General features: G+C 38.7%; 1 protein-coding gene across 2 annotated transcripts in view; it reads left to right on the top strand.

Moving 5' to 3' along the window:
• The window catches only part of DGCR2 (DiGeorge syndrome critical region gene 2), a 50,386-nt gene that overhangs the window by 18,544 nt on the left and 15,680 nt on the right, over positions 1–16,162 (top strand). For both annotated transcript variants that reach the window (XM_049805202.1, XM_049805200.1), the window contains 4 exons: positions 2,807–2,929; positions 12,248–12,373; positions 14,637–14,847; positions 15,823–15,899. In XM_049805202.1, the coding sequence (XP_049661159.1) occupies positions 2,807–2,929; positions 12,248–12,373; positions 14,637–14,847; positions 15,823–15,899 (537 nt within the window). The remainder of the gene's footprint in view (positions 1–2,806; positions 2,930–12,247; positions 12,374–14,636; positions 14,848–15,822; positions 15,900–16,162) is intronic.

The raw sequence follows: 16,162 nt of genomic DNA, 5'->3' as shown, positions 1-16,162 counted from the left end.
AGGCAAAACAATTCAGATGAAACTCTTCCAGAAACTGCGGGATGATTTAGGTAGTTCAGTAATGCATGGGGATATGGGCTCTGGGCTAGGATGGCTCAGGAGGTGTAACTGGCAGTGTTTGCAGAATATGGAGATTTTCATTTCACAGTATTTCTTCTAGTGTCACTTTTTCCCCCTCTGCAATAGAATTCATAGCAGTTCCTATTCCTTGGTCTGAAATAATTAGTGCATCTGACATAGCATGGTTTCCATTGGGAACAATTATTCAGCTGGTTTGAGTGGTGTTTTAATAGAAATGTTTTGTACTCTTCCATGTATCCACATTCTTCAGAGAGGAGTGTCTGTAATACAGGAAGTAATGACACTACGGCATGTAAGTGGCATTTTTTTAATGCCCATAATATTGGGATGGAGTCATCCTTTTATCTGAACCAGTCATATATAATTGTACCTAAAACAGTAATAGCGTGTATGAAATTGTAGAGATACAAAAGTATTCTTTACTGTTTTTCCCATGTGCACGTTGGCTTGTAGCGCTTTGCTGGTGAATGCTGCCTGCGAAACCGGAGGGCTGCAGAATAGCTTTCTTCACAGGGTGTGTGCATGACTTCTGTTAAAATCAAGCAGTAAAAAAAATGAAGAGTTCATTTAAAGTATTGAGTTTTGAACTGAATTTTGCCATAGCTGCAGGTGGATGCAATGGAAGCCCAGAGCTGAGCCGAGATAGTCTTTCATGTGTTAAAATACCTACCACAGGCATTAGTGTAAATACCATACTTGAAACTGTGATGATAGAACTTTCTAAGAAATGTTCCACTGCGTGCTGACATTGCGCAAAAGGGGTGAAAGAAGCGGTGATGACTTACTGAAGAGTTGATGCTTTTCTGTGAACTTGAAATTTGAATAGTTTTAATTTTGGCTTGAGGTTTTGTGTGTGTTTGGTCTCCCCCGTCTCCTCCCCCCCCCCCCAACTTAAAGATAGATTTTAAATTTTTTCTCTTGCTACATTGGGAAAGTGAAGCTTAAGCTTTTATTCCCCTAATCAGGGGGAATAAAAGGTTTTATTTGCCCTTTCCCTCTTTGGGCTAAATAAATTCAGTTTTTGTTCAGGAGTTGGTGGGGGGATCATTATGACCTAAGCTGGTAAGTTGTTGGTTTGGGGTTTTTTTTGTTTGTTTGTTTTTTACATTTCCCCTGTGCTCATTCACTGTTGGTTGTTTGGACTGAGTAAAACTCTAAATGGGTGAGGACACTCTTGTCTTGCTGTAAGGTCTGTTGTTGCTGTCAGTAGTCCGGCAGGTCTGTGTGAGTTCTTAGCCATTTTGTGACCTGAATGTTTGCTCTGAGTAGGTGGTTGCTAAGAGGATGAGCCTGCTTTTATTCTTCCAGAAGAGCAGGTCTGTGTGTTGAATAGAAACCAGTACTAGGAGTGGATTTTAGTCTAACATTGAATTAGAAGCCTGTTATCAATATCCTATACTAATTACTAGGTGTACGGGGACAGCTTTTATTGAGAGTGCATGATGACTGGTTTTTTATGCCTGGTCATGTTGTCTGAATGCTTAAATGTGACCTCTGTCTTGGCTTAGTTTAGACTTGTGTTTCAAGAAGGGAACAACTGCAATTACAGCTCTCTTCTTACGTTGTAAACTGTGGATGAGAGAATACATACGTGTATTTTAAATTATTTTTTAGAGATTTCTCCCTGCAAAACAGTTACCTACTTGATTCTTTCAAAATCAGGGATGAGTGTGTTTTACTTACTTTTAAAACACTTTTTTTTTTTAATAAAATATGCTCATTTTCCAGACATAGCTGACCTGGGATTATTGTAGCTTGCTGAGAGGAAAACATGCTGAATTGTTCAGAAACATTGGTTGGAAAGTTGACAACCACCATTCAGAAGAAGGGTGGACGGTGATGGTCTGGTGCGGAAGTGACCCTATGGATGCTAATGGTGACTTGCAGACCTGCCATCTGTAAACAAGCTTAGAATTGTTCATTTGTGTAGGCAGATCCCCCCTCCCTCCATGTTTGGAGGGACAAAAAATGAAGCTGAATTATTAGGTTCTGGCATTTGATAGATGGCGTTGATATTAAAAAGCTTTGAAAAACATTGTACTTTTTATAATGCTAATTAGGTCTGACAGTATAATGATGGCAAGTAGGCAGTACTCTTGCAGAAGCAGGAACTACATGTTTGCAGATATTGACAGTTTCTTGTAAAGGATGTGTCCATATGGAGAAATTCTACCAAAGAGCTTAAGCTGGAAAGTGAAAACGGGCTCATGGATATAGAAACTGTTTTATAAGTAGTTCTGTAAAATGGCTCTAAATCAGACTGGACATTTGCGCAAGTCTGGCAGGTTCTGCTGTGCATAGTGATTGGAATGGAAATAGGATTCTGAATTTATTGTGTAATCTAGCACTTAACTACCATAGCATGTTTTTGTTGAACTTTGGTTCTGAGAAAAGTGAACAAGTAGTCCTCAGTGCCCCACAAGAAGTAGATGGGTAACACTGTGGTGATAGATGCTCACATGATATTTTTATTGGGAAGGTTTTGCTGTGGATGTCTGAGAGAATTACTGCGCAAGCACTGGAAGCCATCCCTCCTGTCAAAACCACAATATGCAGGTTAAAACATGGAAGTGATCTGAAACGAAGCAGTTTTTAACAAGCTGAGCTATCCGGAGGTTTTGTCCATTATGTTTCAGTGATATGTTATGTGACAGGTGATTAATACATGTGTAGACTTGCAAGAATAAATACCACTTCAAAGCACAACCTTCCTCTTCTTTCCTAGAGCTCCGCTGCACCCCAGGACACTTTGCATGTCTGAGTGGTACCATCCAGTGCATCCCTTCCAACTGGCAGTGTGATGGATGGCCCACCTGTGAGGACGAGAGTGATGAGGTTGACTGTCCAGGTAAGTAAAGCTGAGAAGACTGCTCAACCCAGTGTCAGCTTGTTTTGCAGCAGTACTTTGACTCTTTAAGATCGCTTGCTTATTTTTATTTGAAAGTGAAGATTGTTTGGTAGAACTGTACCCATTACTGACAAACTTTGAGTTAGCTTCTCTTCTTTTTGTGCAACTAATGCTACAAACAGTTTTTTGCTTGTCTGAATTAGCCTTCTGTTCTTACAGTCTCAGTAGGTGTCCTGGAGATGAGAGGAGTTTGTAGTCTGAAAAGAGACTTCCATGACAAGGAAGAACTCGTGTTGCAATTAAACCAAAATGACACATAGGCTTGTGGTTAAATTCAGAATTGCTGTTTTGGTTGTATATCACTCACTGTGCTGGGTGACGTTGTTGAACTTAGGTAGAGAGCTTGGTTTATCGCTCCCTGTTCTGATTATGCTTCTTGTTCTTAAGTGGAGAACTTAGTTTTGCCAAACAAGCTGGTGTATTTACTCTTCATAAACTTGTGTGATAGGCTTTCAGGAGCCTATCGCCAGCAGTGGTTCTCTGCTAAAGCTACTGGATACTGAGCTGTCTTTAAAAACAAGCAAACAAAATTTTTTGATTGTCAATCAAAATATATAATAATGTATAATCATGATTTTGAACTTTTTCATTTGTTCTTCACAAACAGGCCAGTGTAACTCTTTTTCTCTGTGTCTTAAAAGTGAATGGACCTGTAATTTCTTTTTTTTTTTTTTGCTAAGAACAATGAAGCAGGAATATGAAAGCATGAATTCAACTGTGTCATAATTCAAAACTTTTATCTCTACAGTGTGACTGAATTACATTCAAAAAGTGTTTTAAGAAGTTCTTTGCCACTAAACTACTTAATTTGCTTGGGAGAGAGTCACGTGAACTTTGCAGGATTGTCATCACAGCATTCATGTGTCATCATTTTGAGTTTTGAGCTATTTTAGAGAGGTGCTACAAAATAGTAGCATTGGTATTTTACAGCAACAAGCTCTTCTGAATGATCCTATTTTTCTAGTGGGATTTAACACTCAAGCTTTGAAACTGTGCTATAGTTAGCCATCTCCCCAGTGTGTGCTACACACAAATAATTAAAAGAATGTGTTCAGTGCTCTTTTCTAAAAAGCTTTTGGCTAGTTTGTGTGACTGTATATATTTGCAGCACAGGGGAAGAAAACCTGTTGGTAGTTTCTTCTGGCATTAAAAATTGAGCTGTGCCATTGATGCTCTGTTTAAGGATATTCTTTACGATGTGGATGTCCTAAAGAAAGATGCTTTTACAGTTGTGCTGTTACTCTTCCTCTTTTTTAGCTAACTTTAGCCAAATGTGAAAAACTAGACCTAATAAAATTTTGGAGGTTAATGGAAGTCAATGGCTAGAGGAAAGCAGAGTCATATCAATGTTTGGATTTACTCAGAAAGCACTGAAGGCTTCATTTGTGGGAATATTGGAACACCCACATTAGTAGAAAACAGTATTTTTATCTTGTTGCTTAGTGTATTAGTTGGCAATTTAAATTGTTGCATGGAGGATGCAACAGGGTGATGTTGACTCAAGGAGTGGAGTTACAGAGAATATTTGGTATATGGCTAGGAAGAGGATTTTGTGAAAGCAAAATTTCTCAGTAGATTGGCTCTGCTTTTGTGTTTGGGGTGTAGGTCTCACTGGACTGTCTGGCCTGACATGGTGAGAACTTTAAGTTAAATGAAAGATGACGTGTGGGAGAGACTTGATTCATCACCATGTCTGTACGCAGGAAGAGGAGAATAACATACATAAAGAATACTAGAGGGGAAAATGATGGACAGCATAGAGAAGGAAAGTATTCCACTTGATGAGAAGAGTAATTGGATAAGTAATTGGTGAAAAGGCTGTGCTCAGTAAAAGAGCCAGAAAGCTGGGTGTGGCATTTATGAAAGAATTGAGATACTTGCACAGTAATGCAAAGAGCGTAGCCAGCAAACCAGAGGAACAAGAACTACTGGTGTAAGATGTAAAAAGTCTATTATGCCTGTAACAAAAAATTGGTGGGATAGCATTGTGACCCGAAATGGGTGTTGAAGGGCTTGTGTTATTTAGAACTGTCAAGAATAAGGACAGGTTGGTGTGCTAGTGTGCATGTGAATGATGTGCTGGAGTATAAAAAGGAGTAGCACAAATGAAAGTAAATCCAAGGCCAGAATAAGTTTGGAAGAGTATGGTTTTCTTACATTGGGGGAAGCAACACATATGTGACCAGTCATAGGAGATACTAAGTCCTGGGACATTGACTGGGGAGCTAATGCTACTAATAGTAGCACCTAGTCATACTCAGGAGTGATAACTTTCTTCTTTGGCCACTGAATTAATAAGAAGTGATGCAGCTTTATATTTAGAAGATACTTTCAGATTTAGATGAGCAATTGCAAGATGATTCAGCTAAATTTAAATACTTCTTAATTAAGGTTCTTAATTTCAATAAAGGCATACTGAACACTAAAAGAACTAGTTAGTGAAGCCACCTGGACTTGTGAAACTTGGAGAATTAAAATATCTTTAAATTAAAAGGTATGAAATCCCTCTGAAGCATGAAAAGAAAGCTTGCAAGAAAGGGCTCAATCTGGTTGGGAAGCTTGTTACTTTTCAGCCTTTGAGCTACTAATGGCACACTCCAACATGAGCAAGTTGGAAAAGATCAATGGCAGCGAATTAGGGTTTTGTGGTGGTGTTGAAGGTGTGTTTTGATGAATACTTAGTCATGTTGGTATTTTCCAAGGTTTAATACAAAGCCATTGTAAGTTTTCTGGCACTGTTGGTTTAGTTCACTTTTTTTAGGCCTGATTTCATTCATGTTAGTAACAAAGCTCCTATTAAAATAAGAGGATCATTAATTAATAAATTTGTTTGGTAATCGTGTGTTGTCTGAAGTACAAGAAACACCACAAACCCTAAGACTTTTTTGTTAGAATAATTTCTTCTGGCATTTTTTTCAGAACACAATTAAGCAAGACATTAATTCATTGACAGTCTGAATAAGTGTATGAAATGGCTACTTTTGCTAGACCATATATTTCTCTGAAGATAGTCATCATAGCAGTTTTTATTCTTACTGTCTCTTTTCAGAATGACTATTTTGCTTTAAAACATGGATGTCCTTTCAGTCCCGAACTTGCAATGGGTAAAGTGCTATTCCTCCTGCCCTCCCCACTAGGCATGCAAATGTTAGTGGAATCTGCAGCAGTGATTACCCTCAGTTCATCTCACTAGTAGACTAAAACTGTTGGCTGCTTGCTTTTGTAAGCATACTTAAAATTGCTGGGAGGGTTTATGTAGAATGTACCTGCAACTCTCTTGTCCTTAAGCAGTGGAGACTCGTGAAATTTGTGTACTGTTCCATATCGACACTAATTGATCCTAAAAATAGTTTATCCCAAAGTGGTGTATTCTGTGAAATGGTAGAATCAGGCATTAATATCTTAAACAGGGACTTTTACAAATGGGAATTTATTATTTCTACTCACTTCCTCTTACATTTCTATACAAATAATCAAAGTAGTAACATAACTTTTCCACCTTTATGAAAGTTCTGTATTTAAACCCATAAAAAGGAAGGACTCTGCAGTTTACCTTTTACTGCTCATTGGACTTCCAGATTTGCTTCTAGCAGAATATCAGATCAGCTTCTCCAGATACCCTACCTTCTTTGCAGGCCTTCTGGTCAAAACTAATTTTCAGCAGTATAAGTGGAGCGGGGTTTAGTATAGCTCTGACTGTTTACCTGTGTTTTATTCTTATGCTACAGGCTTGATGTTTGTTTCTGTTACGTATGAACAGAGAATGTATGTCTTAAATTCCAGTGCCTTTCATAAATCCTATCCATACCAGTTTTTCAGCTTGCAATTATATTGGTGATCATTCTGTTTCCTTAATTAATTTATTTTTTTAGAAAATAGAGTTCTTCCCAGGAATAAGTGATCAGATTGTGCCATCAGCTGCTGTTGGGCTTCTCCCAGCATCTGAATTTGAAAACCTTCAGCTTGCTCTGTAGTGCACACCCTTGCCTAATGCCACATTCTTCCTTTATAAGGTATTTCTTAGTACTGTTTTCTAGACCTGTTTGGTCAGAAACAAGAACACTGGAGAGTTTCAGCAAGCTGAATTCTTAGTTGTTCCCCCCACCCCTCCACAAGCCCACAATCAGCACTGGACAGCTGGCCGTCCTGGTGGTGGTGGTCTTGGGGCAGCAGTTGCAAACAATGGCTAGCGGTAGTATCAGCTGCCCTGTAGTTCGTGGCAAACAGTAAATTTTACATGTTTTTGTTGAGATTGGGAGCCTCATTTCATACAGAAACAATCTTGCTAAGAAGCTAACTGTAAATGCTGATCTTGAGCAATGTCATCTTGTATGCTGTTCTTAAGGTCTTCCCCAGATACTGTATCAGGAGGAAATGTGCAGGCTTGGAGGTCACTTGCCCCAGCACATACACACTATATCTATCATCTCTGAGTCTGCAGAGTTTCCTTTGTGGAGCCAGCTGAAGGTATGGCTGGTAACTGATAAAGAAGCAGCTGCAGCACAGTGTTTTGCAGTGATCGTGAACAGCTTTGTGTCTTGTTTTGCCAAGGATATTTTGTTTGGTTGAAGTGACTGTTGACATTTGTGCACTTTTCAGTACATCTCCTTCTTTAAAGCTAGGTAATAATGATAAAAACCTCTGATCATTTCCACACCTTTTCTGAGCCCTTGCTGAACTCCTGTATGGATGGATGCATCCTTTTTACGCTACTTCGTGGTGTTTAAATTATAAGTTCTTTACTGTCAGTCTGCTACTTTGAATAGTGCTCAGCACAGCATGATGCTGTTCTTGGTTGGCATCTATTTCCTAGCATAATACAATTGATAACGCAAAGTGTGGAGCTGCTTGATCTGAGAAGAATCACTCCTCTCTGGGGACTCCTGAACTGTATTTCCAAGTCTTTAGGCACAAAACTGGATTTAATCCTGAACTTCTCTCACCTCTCAAATTACCAGATGCAATTAAAAGCTTTCCAAGCTTTTAGTAGGTAATATGCTGGACAGACAATTTGAAGCTTAGGCGACAATGAAGCTTCATATGCAAATTTTGAGAATCTGTGTGTTTAAACAGGAATAACTCGAATCTTGGAACAAATAAGATAGGACAAGACCTGGTTGCTTCACAAACAGATTAATTTTGACATAATTTGACATAGTACATCCATCCTTGTGAAGGGTTTGGCTTGAGTAACTTGTCATCTGTGACAAAGTAACTCTGGAAACTAGTTCAACTCCCCAAAATCCAATATTCACTCCTTATGAGTTCTGACCCTACAAGTACCCCTCTATATTACAGTCAGTGTCTTCTGTCTGCCCACCCTTTTTTTTGGTGCAAAGCAGATCTTGGCATGTGTGGCAGATTGCAGTTTCTCTTCTAGCTCCTCCAAACACAGTTTTCCATTTGGCGTCATGTTTGTTCCCCCATGCAGTGCTGCTCGGCACGCATACACTCCAGCCTGTTCCCGTCTCAGCTGGTGCCAGGTCTCACTTTTGTGTGGTCTCAGCACCTCGGCTCGCGTTCCATTTGCACTACTTGGCTTTTTGCTTCCTTTTACTTTGGCTGACTGATGGAGGCACTGAGGGGGACAAAAAAAGGAGCTTTCTGCTCTGCTTGTGTGCTCGGCTTCCCCTAATGAGATACCACGTGCAAAGGAAACGTTGCTGAGATCCTGTGGATAAATGCTGCAGAGTAATCTCCATAGATGTACTCAGAAGAGTATGGACAATGTAACTGAATTCCTCCCAGCCTCTATGAATAACAGACAAGCTCATATTTCTTTTAGACTTAAACTTGACTGCGTTTGCCCCCTCTGTTTTTTCCATGTCTCCAACAGGAACAGCAAAACTTGTACACATGGCACAAAGGTTTTTCTCTGAGTTAGCAGGGCTGTGTTTTGCTGGCTGCAGTGACAGCCCTTGTTCAACTAAAAGGTAGTTAGAAATGTAAGCAAAATTTTTTCCCCTTCTAATCTCTTAGTTTTTGTTCTGAACAATTGTTGAACTGTTCAGATTCAGATCTGAAAAAATTTACCAATATAAAATGTAGCAGGAGCCATCTAGGATGGCAAACTTCCATTCTGAATTGGTAGCTTGAAGTTTTAAACAACTGAAAATAGTCACAGAATCATCAGCGTTGGGCAACTTTCTTGATGTATAGCACTATGCTTAGACTGCAGTCATGCTAGAGTGAATTAGATAGCAACAGTAAATTGGAAAGAGTAGGGTGAATACTAATCATGACTTGATCCATTTGGAAACAGATTGGAGGATGCTCATGTCTACTATGCTATAGTATTTGAGGGGAGAAAAAAAATTGTGCCCCATGAATTTTTCCTTGAACTCATTTTTCCCTTTTCCCCACCAACTAACAAGCAAGTTACATTTCTAGTATAATTACACAAAGTCAAAGGGAACAGAACTATGTGTCTTGGCTAGTAAAAATACTACTGTTGCTGTTATTGCTTGTGGTTGTAGTATCTAGAAGATTAAAGGTTTTGGAAAATAGCTGATCTTCCAAATTTGATAGCTTTCTCAGAATACTAAGTGTACATGTAAGCAATAAAAATGTTTGAGTGTTTTGGAAAGGAAAAGCCGTCATCGTTAGGTTCTGACCTTCTGGCTTAGGTTGTTATCTTAAAGCTTAGTCTGTGGCACTACTATTTTATTTTTAAAGATAAAAATATTTTTATAAAGAAAGCAAGAACGGCCAAGTAGATAGAAAATTATTTTGCAGAGTATTGAAAAAGTACACTAGAAAACCAGTCCAATTACACCTTTGCCACCAGAATCTGCAACGACTTTTCACGGCAGTCAAGTGACTTAGAAGCTTGTTAGCATCTCTTTCTTTATTGCCCTGGAAAAACTTGTCATTGTTGCTGTTCTCGGAGACCAAAAATTCAGGTCAAATAGAAGCAATTTAATATTTGAAGAGAACCAGTTTATTAAGCAGCTGACAGTGTTGGGCTTGAAGGAGAAGTGACTTGTGGCTGCTTTCTGCCTCTTCGGTCCTGCCTGGTTTCAGTGGCGAGTCTGCTGACATGGGCAGATGCTGAGGAAGGAATGAGTGCCCTGCTTTCTGGGTGAGGACTGATTGAACTCACTTTGTGTGGGATCTGTGTAGCTGTTTTTCAAAGCATCTGGCATAAATTCTGTCACTTTAAGATGTTAGCCGAAGTAACCCTTTCTTAACCTCGCATGTTAAAACCTGTGAACTTCTGTTTTATTCTTGGGGGAGGTAAATCGTTAAGTCCTCGTGGGCGTTCTGTTTAGCCGTGGAGGGTCAGCCATATGGTGTTGCATCTGCTCTCACTTCTGAAAGGGAACTAATTCTTCATGCGTTTGGTTCTTACTGGTTCTTTGGGTTTAGTTGTTACCATTTAATGCCATGGGAAAATAGAGCTTTCCCATGCTGAGCTCAGTTCATCTTTGATGTAGCATTCTACATTAGTTAGCGTTATTTTTAACGTCTTACTATAATTAAAGATTTGCTTTTTTAGTGTCTCAGTATTGCTCTGAAAATCATAGCGTAAATAATGTTACTGAACCATTAGGATTAAGAACAGTCAAATGCTAAAACTAAAAATAGAATAGCCTCTAAAGTAATAAAAAATAATCAGTGATCTTCACTGTCAAATTATTTTACCATTTTGTGTCCTTTGAAATGTATGTTAACTGAATTTTTTGGCACTAACTTCTTACCTGTGATAGATAGTGTATTCTAATATTGAACAGTAGAATTACTCCTTTATTCCTGTAAGGCCATGTGAGTGTATTATGCGCAGCCATTTCTTAATGGGTGATCTCTATAGACATGTAATTCCTAGGATAACATGATAATTAAATATCCCTTGCTTATCCCATTAACCCAGGGCAAATTCAGTATGCTAGAGCCAGATGAATGCAAAGCTACTCCGCTGTTCCTGGGCTCCAGCTAGTGACTTTTTTGCTCATCAGTGCTAACATTTGTTCCCAGGAGTGCATTGTTTGATGGTGGGTCTTCTGCAAGTCTTTGCCCCCACGTAATACACCGAGCAGTCTCCAACACTGGGTTTAAATTATGAAATTTCTGTGGACCTCTTGCTTTTTAAAGATAGTCTGAAAGGAGAAAGTTTTATTGACATAGTTTTGAATGTATTTCAACAGGTGTAGTTAAACCTGCTGAAGAAGACTATGTAGCTCCTCTTTATTTGGGATCATGACTGGTTGACTTGGTTTAGCTAGGCTAAATAGAGCTAATCAGCTTTAAAAGAAAATAAGCTTATTTTTTATGTAGAAATGAATGTCTGCATAGCTCTCTGTGCTGGTTAAACTCTATAACCTTTAATAACATCTAGTAGTATTAAATAACATACTAGTAGATATTTCTAATGTTTACATTCTTGGGTTCTTAATTTTTCTCTTTTTAAGGTTAATCTCTTGTCTCCAAATTAATCTTTCTCCATGCTTATCTCTGTATTTCTCAAAAGTTTCTCTCCACCACTGTGCCAGCCTTCCTACTTAGGATCTTGCTAGTTTGGCTGGCTACGGCCCATCCTGCATTGTCTCCACCTGAACTGTGTGCTCCTTATTTACTCCTGGTAGGCATGTGGAGCCCCCAACCCCTTTTCTGGAATAACACGTTGCACTGTATTCTTCCTCAGTTATTGAATCCAGATGTCACATACGCCTGTTAGAAGCCCTGACACTGAGATGCGGGTGTGTAAGTTTTCTGTTTCAGAAATAATGATCTTAACATTTACTCTGGAATCTTGAGAGTGAATGAAAAACTTTGTTCCTCTGGCTGAAGATAGGCTTCCTTTCCTGGCTTTAATTTTGTCCTAGATCTCGGAGAATGTGCTGGGAAATGTATTGGAGAAGTTGTCTTATATCATTGAACACACGACTAAGAAACAAAGCAGCTGGAGAGTGGGTAGTTCTGTAAACAGGAGCAGTTAAAATGCACTGGGGATGATGCATTTGCTGCAGCAATTGAAATGACGAGCGTCAAGTCCTTTGTACAACTGCAGGCTGTTGAGAATCTGCCAAAATATTTAGCTAACTCTGCAAGACTCATGTAATGGCTTGTTGGTTCTTTTCAATTGTAAGTATTTCGGTTACGTACCATGTAGAATGGCCAAGCTGTTATTTCAGGGATCTACCATCTTTGTTTACATGACTGTCTTATATATGTCTTGAATTAAAACCCAGAGAAAGTTTAATAAAATGAAATCTGCCTTTGCATCTTTCACCAGTACTGACTATTCCTTCTGGTCCCCAGGCTTGACAGGGGACCAGCGAAATTACCATGGGAAGGAGAATGTGGACTCCAGGCACAATCGAGGGAGAGGAGGAGAGACAACCCGCTTTCACACTGTCAATGTGGCACAGCCTGTCCGATTTAGCAGTAAGTTGCAGACTGGGAAATCTGGGCCATCTTTCTGCTAATTAATTTAGCAATTTAGGCTAGCTATTTTTAAGGAGAAATTAATAGATTTTTCTGTTGCATAGCTTTTTGACCAGATTTAATTCATGTGCAGTGCTTTTTAACTTTTTCATATGTTTCTCTTTTATGTAAGTCCTGTTATATTGCATAGTTTATATAGTAGGCCAATACATGCAAAGAATTCTACTTCCCTAGTAATCCTGGTTTCATGAAACCAGAATTGTAATTTTCTGTTATAACTCATTGCAATTGCAGAAAACTAAGCCCGTGGTTTAAGTGATAGTTTCAGCCTGCTTGCAGGGGTGATGGTCTAGCCCTTGCCTCTTGATGTGAGCTTGCATGTAGGTTTGTTCCCCTGGAAAGTGGGGGGAAACCAAAATTGATTGCTCTTGATTGAAGTAATTTTGAAGATGATCTTAAAGATGTTGCACTGGTACTAGTTAATTAAGGGCATCTCTGTGAGTTTTGTATCAGTTTTAATAGGAAAAATATTCTTTAGGGAGCGGGGAACTTAAGGAAATTCTTCACTTGCTTCTCTGAAGATGAAGTATGTAGTGCTTGAATGGGTTTTGCCATGTTACTCCCATCAATCAGTCAGAATTCTTCAAAAATATCACTTCAATGTCATCCTACGCTCTCACCTGCAGCACTACTGGTGCCACTGTTGGCATCCTAGTCCCAGCATTATCTAAAGTGTTATATAAATGTCCTGCAAGTGTCCTTCCCACCGATGATAGCTTGTAGAGGCTGCTGCCTCTGAATGTCTCCGGGCCCAAAACATCTAAGTCTCTCCTGCCTTCTCCCTCTTATCTTGGTTCCCTCTTTGGTCCAGGGATCATCCAGTGATTTGGGAATGTGAGACAGCATTGATTAATTAGCCTTGGACGGAGGGATGGGACAGGTTAGGAAGACGACATGAGGGGAAGACAGTATAGCAGTAATTGGGAACAGTTGCTTTGGAGAAAGACAAGTGATTAGCAAAAGTAAAAGTTCACCTCTGATTTTTTTTCCTTTTTTTTTTTGACAAAAATGCTTATTAAAATGGGTATTTTGATTTGTCATAGATTCCAGTAGCTAAAATATTTTAGTAAAATTTAGAGGACAATAAAGCAATTTAGAAATTGATACAGTAATATCTTAATATGCTCTGCAGTCTGATTGATACTGTATTCTGTTCCATCTTAGTGATGTGAACACTAGATCTTAAAAGATCCCATATAAATGGAGAGTAAGGAAAGATTTAATTAAAGGACTTCAAATCTAAGTTTGTATATTGTTATTTGATGATAGAGATCCCTGTTTCTGAAGGGAATAAAGAGGCTTGAGAAGAGGAACTGTCTGAATGCATGCAATGAATGTAAAACAGTTTGTGAATTTAAAGTTCCTTCCTTAGGTGTTGTGCAAAATTAATACTGTAAATACAGGTGCTAAAATAATGTTTCATGTCTGTTTTAAATTTCATCTGCCTGTCTGATTCTCTGTTAGTTACCTATAACCCTGAAGAATGCCAGTCAAAAGCCCATGGGTCTGTTTCATCAGAAATGCCTCAAGGCTCTTGTTGCATATTCCCTCAATGGAGTTAATTGAGAAAAAGTAGAGACAGCAGTTCACGCCATCATCTTCTTACTTCCTAAAGATCCACTTTGCAGTGATGTTTTTCCAAAGCAAACAATAATTGCCTCAGAACCCCCACTGTGTTTAGTGATTGACTATGGGAGCAGGATTATGTGAATACTACTGAGACTGCTTGTAAAAGTAGGTTGAAAACTTTACAGCAAGTTGGATGTATTGCTAACCACCTAAGACAGACTCATTAAATTGGCCACCTGTTTGTTTTTCTTCCTGCTTCTTGCTGCTTGTTTTGACTTGGATTGATCGAAGTGATTGGATTTATAAAGATGTGCAGGGAAATATCTCCCACAGCAGATCATCAGTCTTAATTAAAGACTTTAAAGGCTGTCACAGTGCAATGAAACATTACTAGGACTTGCATCTTTTTAAATAAATTTAAAAAAAAATAATCTTCCATTATCAAAAGCTGTAGTAAATTCTTCTGTGATCTGTAATGCATGCATCTCCTGGTGACGTGAAGTATGCACAGTATGTTGTGTGTACATGTCCAAGTGATTATGCATTGCGTTGTCATAAAACTGATGAGGATGCATTATCTTGAAGATCCTAATTTGGGGGGAATGGTTTCCCTTCTATTCTTCATGTTTCCTAGGAAAGTGCCCAACAGGATGGCACCACTATGAGGGCACAGCCAGCTGTTACAGAGTGTATTTAAATGGAGAGAACTACTGGGATGCTGTGCAGACATGTCAGCGGGTGAATGGATCCCTCGCCACCTTCACTGCAGACCAGGAGCTAAGGTTTATCCTGGCACAGGAGTGGGACTTGGAAGAAAAACCATTTGTAAGGAAGGACCAGCGTAGGTGAGTAGGAAGGAAAGGACAAAGATCTCGTATTACATGAATGGTTTCTGTGTAATACAAATACTGGTAGTTTAGTTTGCTTAGAAAAGCTGATGGTAAAATTGACTGACTTTAGGTTAATAACCCAGTATGAACATGCTGGTTGACTGTTCAGCAGTGGCCATCTGTATTTTATGTTTTAATTAACAGGTAGGCTACAATTCAACAGAGTCTTTTTATCTTCAGGCTGTCTCAGCAACATACTGGTATTTTTGAACTGCAACAGGGAAGATGGATTTTACAATGACTTATTGCTGCACTACCTTGTATAGAAATAATTCTTTAAATTTTTCAACAGGATTTTTGTTTCCGTTAAGTACCAGTAGCTCTAACAAGGACTGCAAGTTTGAGATAAGGATGAAGTAAAAAGCCATTCTGAGTTTCAAGAACTATGTTCTGGTGTCTTTAGATATTTCATTCTGTTAGTTCATAACAAACACAATTCCTTTTTTTTTTTTGCCTGTGGGTTTTTTGTCAGTCTCATAGGCTGCCATGACATCACCAGGAGTAGTTCAGTAATGGTGTATTCTGTCTCTGGAGAGTTAGATGGTTTGATCAAGAACAGTCTGACATAAGTTGTATATGTTTATAAAATATTTGACTTCTGGAAGCTTTTGTGTGGTTTTTGTTTGGGATACTGAAGTGCTGCCATAACAACAGTATAAGGTCCCTTATGAGTAGAAATAAAAGACATGGTGAGTTATTTCTAAACATTGAAAACTATCAAGTGTTTACCTCTATTCCGTGACTGTAGTCTCTCTCTACATTGCCAACATGTGGGCTGAAAATGTTAAGAAAAAAGTCATCAGAAATGGGTTTGAAAGGTAGCTTTTCTTTTAAGTAAAGTCATTGGAACATTCTGTGTAATTTATTGTAATTTGTTAGTATGTTTTTGGCTTGTTTCTTTAGAATCTAACTTAAATTTTTTTTTTTTAGGTTCTGGGTTGGATATCAGTATGTGATCACCAATCGAAATCACTCTCTAGAAGGTCACTGGGAAGTAGCTTATAAAGGTAGGCCTCTCAAATTATTACTTAGTTAAATGGCCTATGGAAACTATCTCAAAGCATGAATATTATTTGCAAGAGCAACATAACTTCTTTTAGTGATAGTGTTAAAATAGTATAAGGGAACTGCTGTGCTTCACAGTATCAAAATGGAAGAGTTTAATACTTGATACACACGTCTTATTTTCAAGTGTAAGAAGTTTCATAGTTTTTCACATTGACGTCTTGTGGAAAGAACGTGTTTTTCAGTTTATTTGGGCTTTCCCCTT

Source organism: Accipiter gentilis, chromosome 7 (assembly GCF_929443795.1).
Source record: "Accipiter gentilis chromosome 7, bAccGen1.1, whole genome shotgun sequence".
In the NCBI taxonomy this organism is placed as follows: domain Eukaryota; kingdom Metazoa; phylum Chordata; class Aves; order Accipitriformes; family Accipitridae; genus Astur; species Astur gentilis.
Note: the sequence above shows the minus strand (reverse complement) of the source record. Positions and strands in the feature narration are given on the sequence as shown.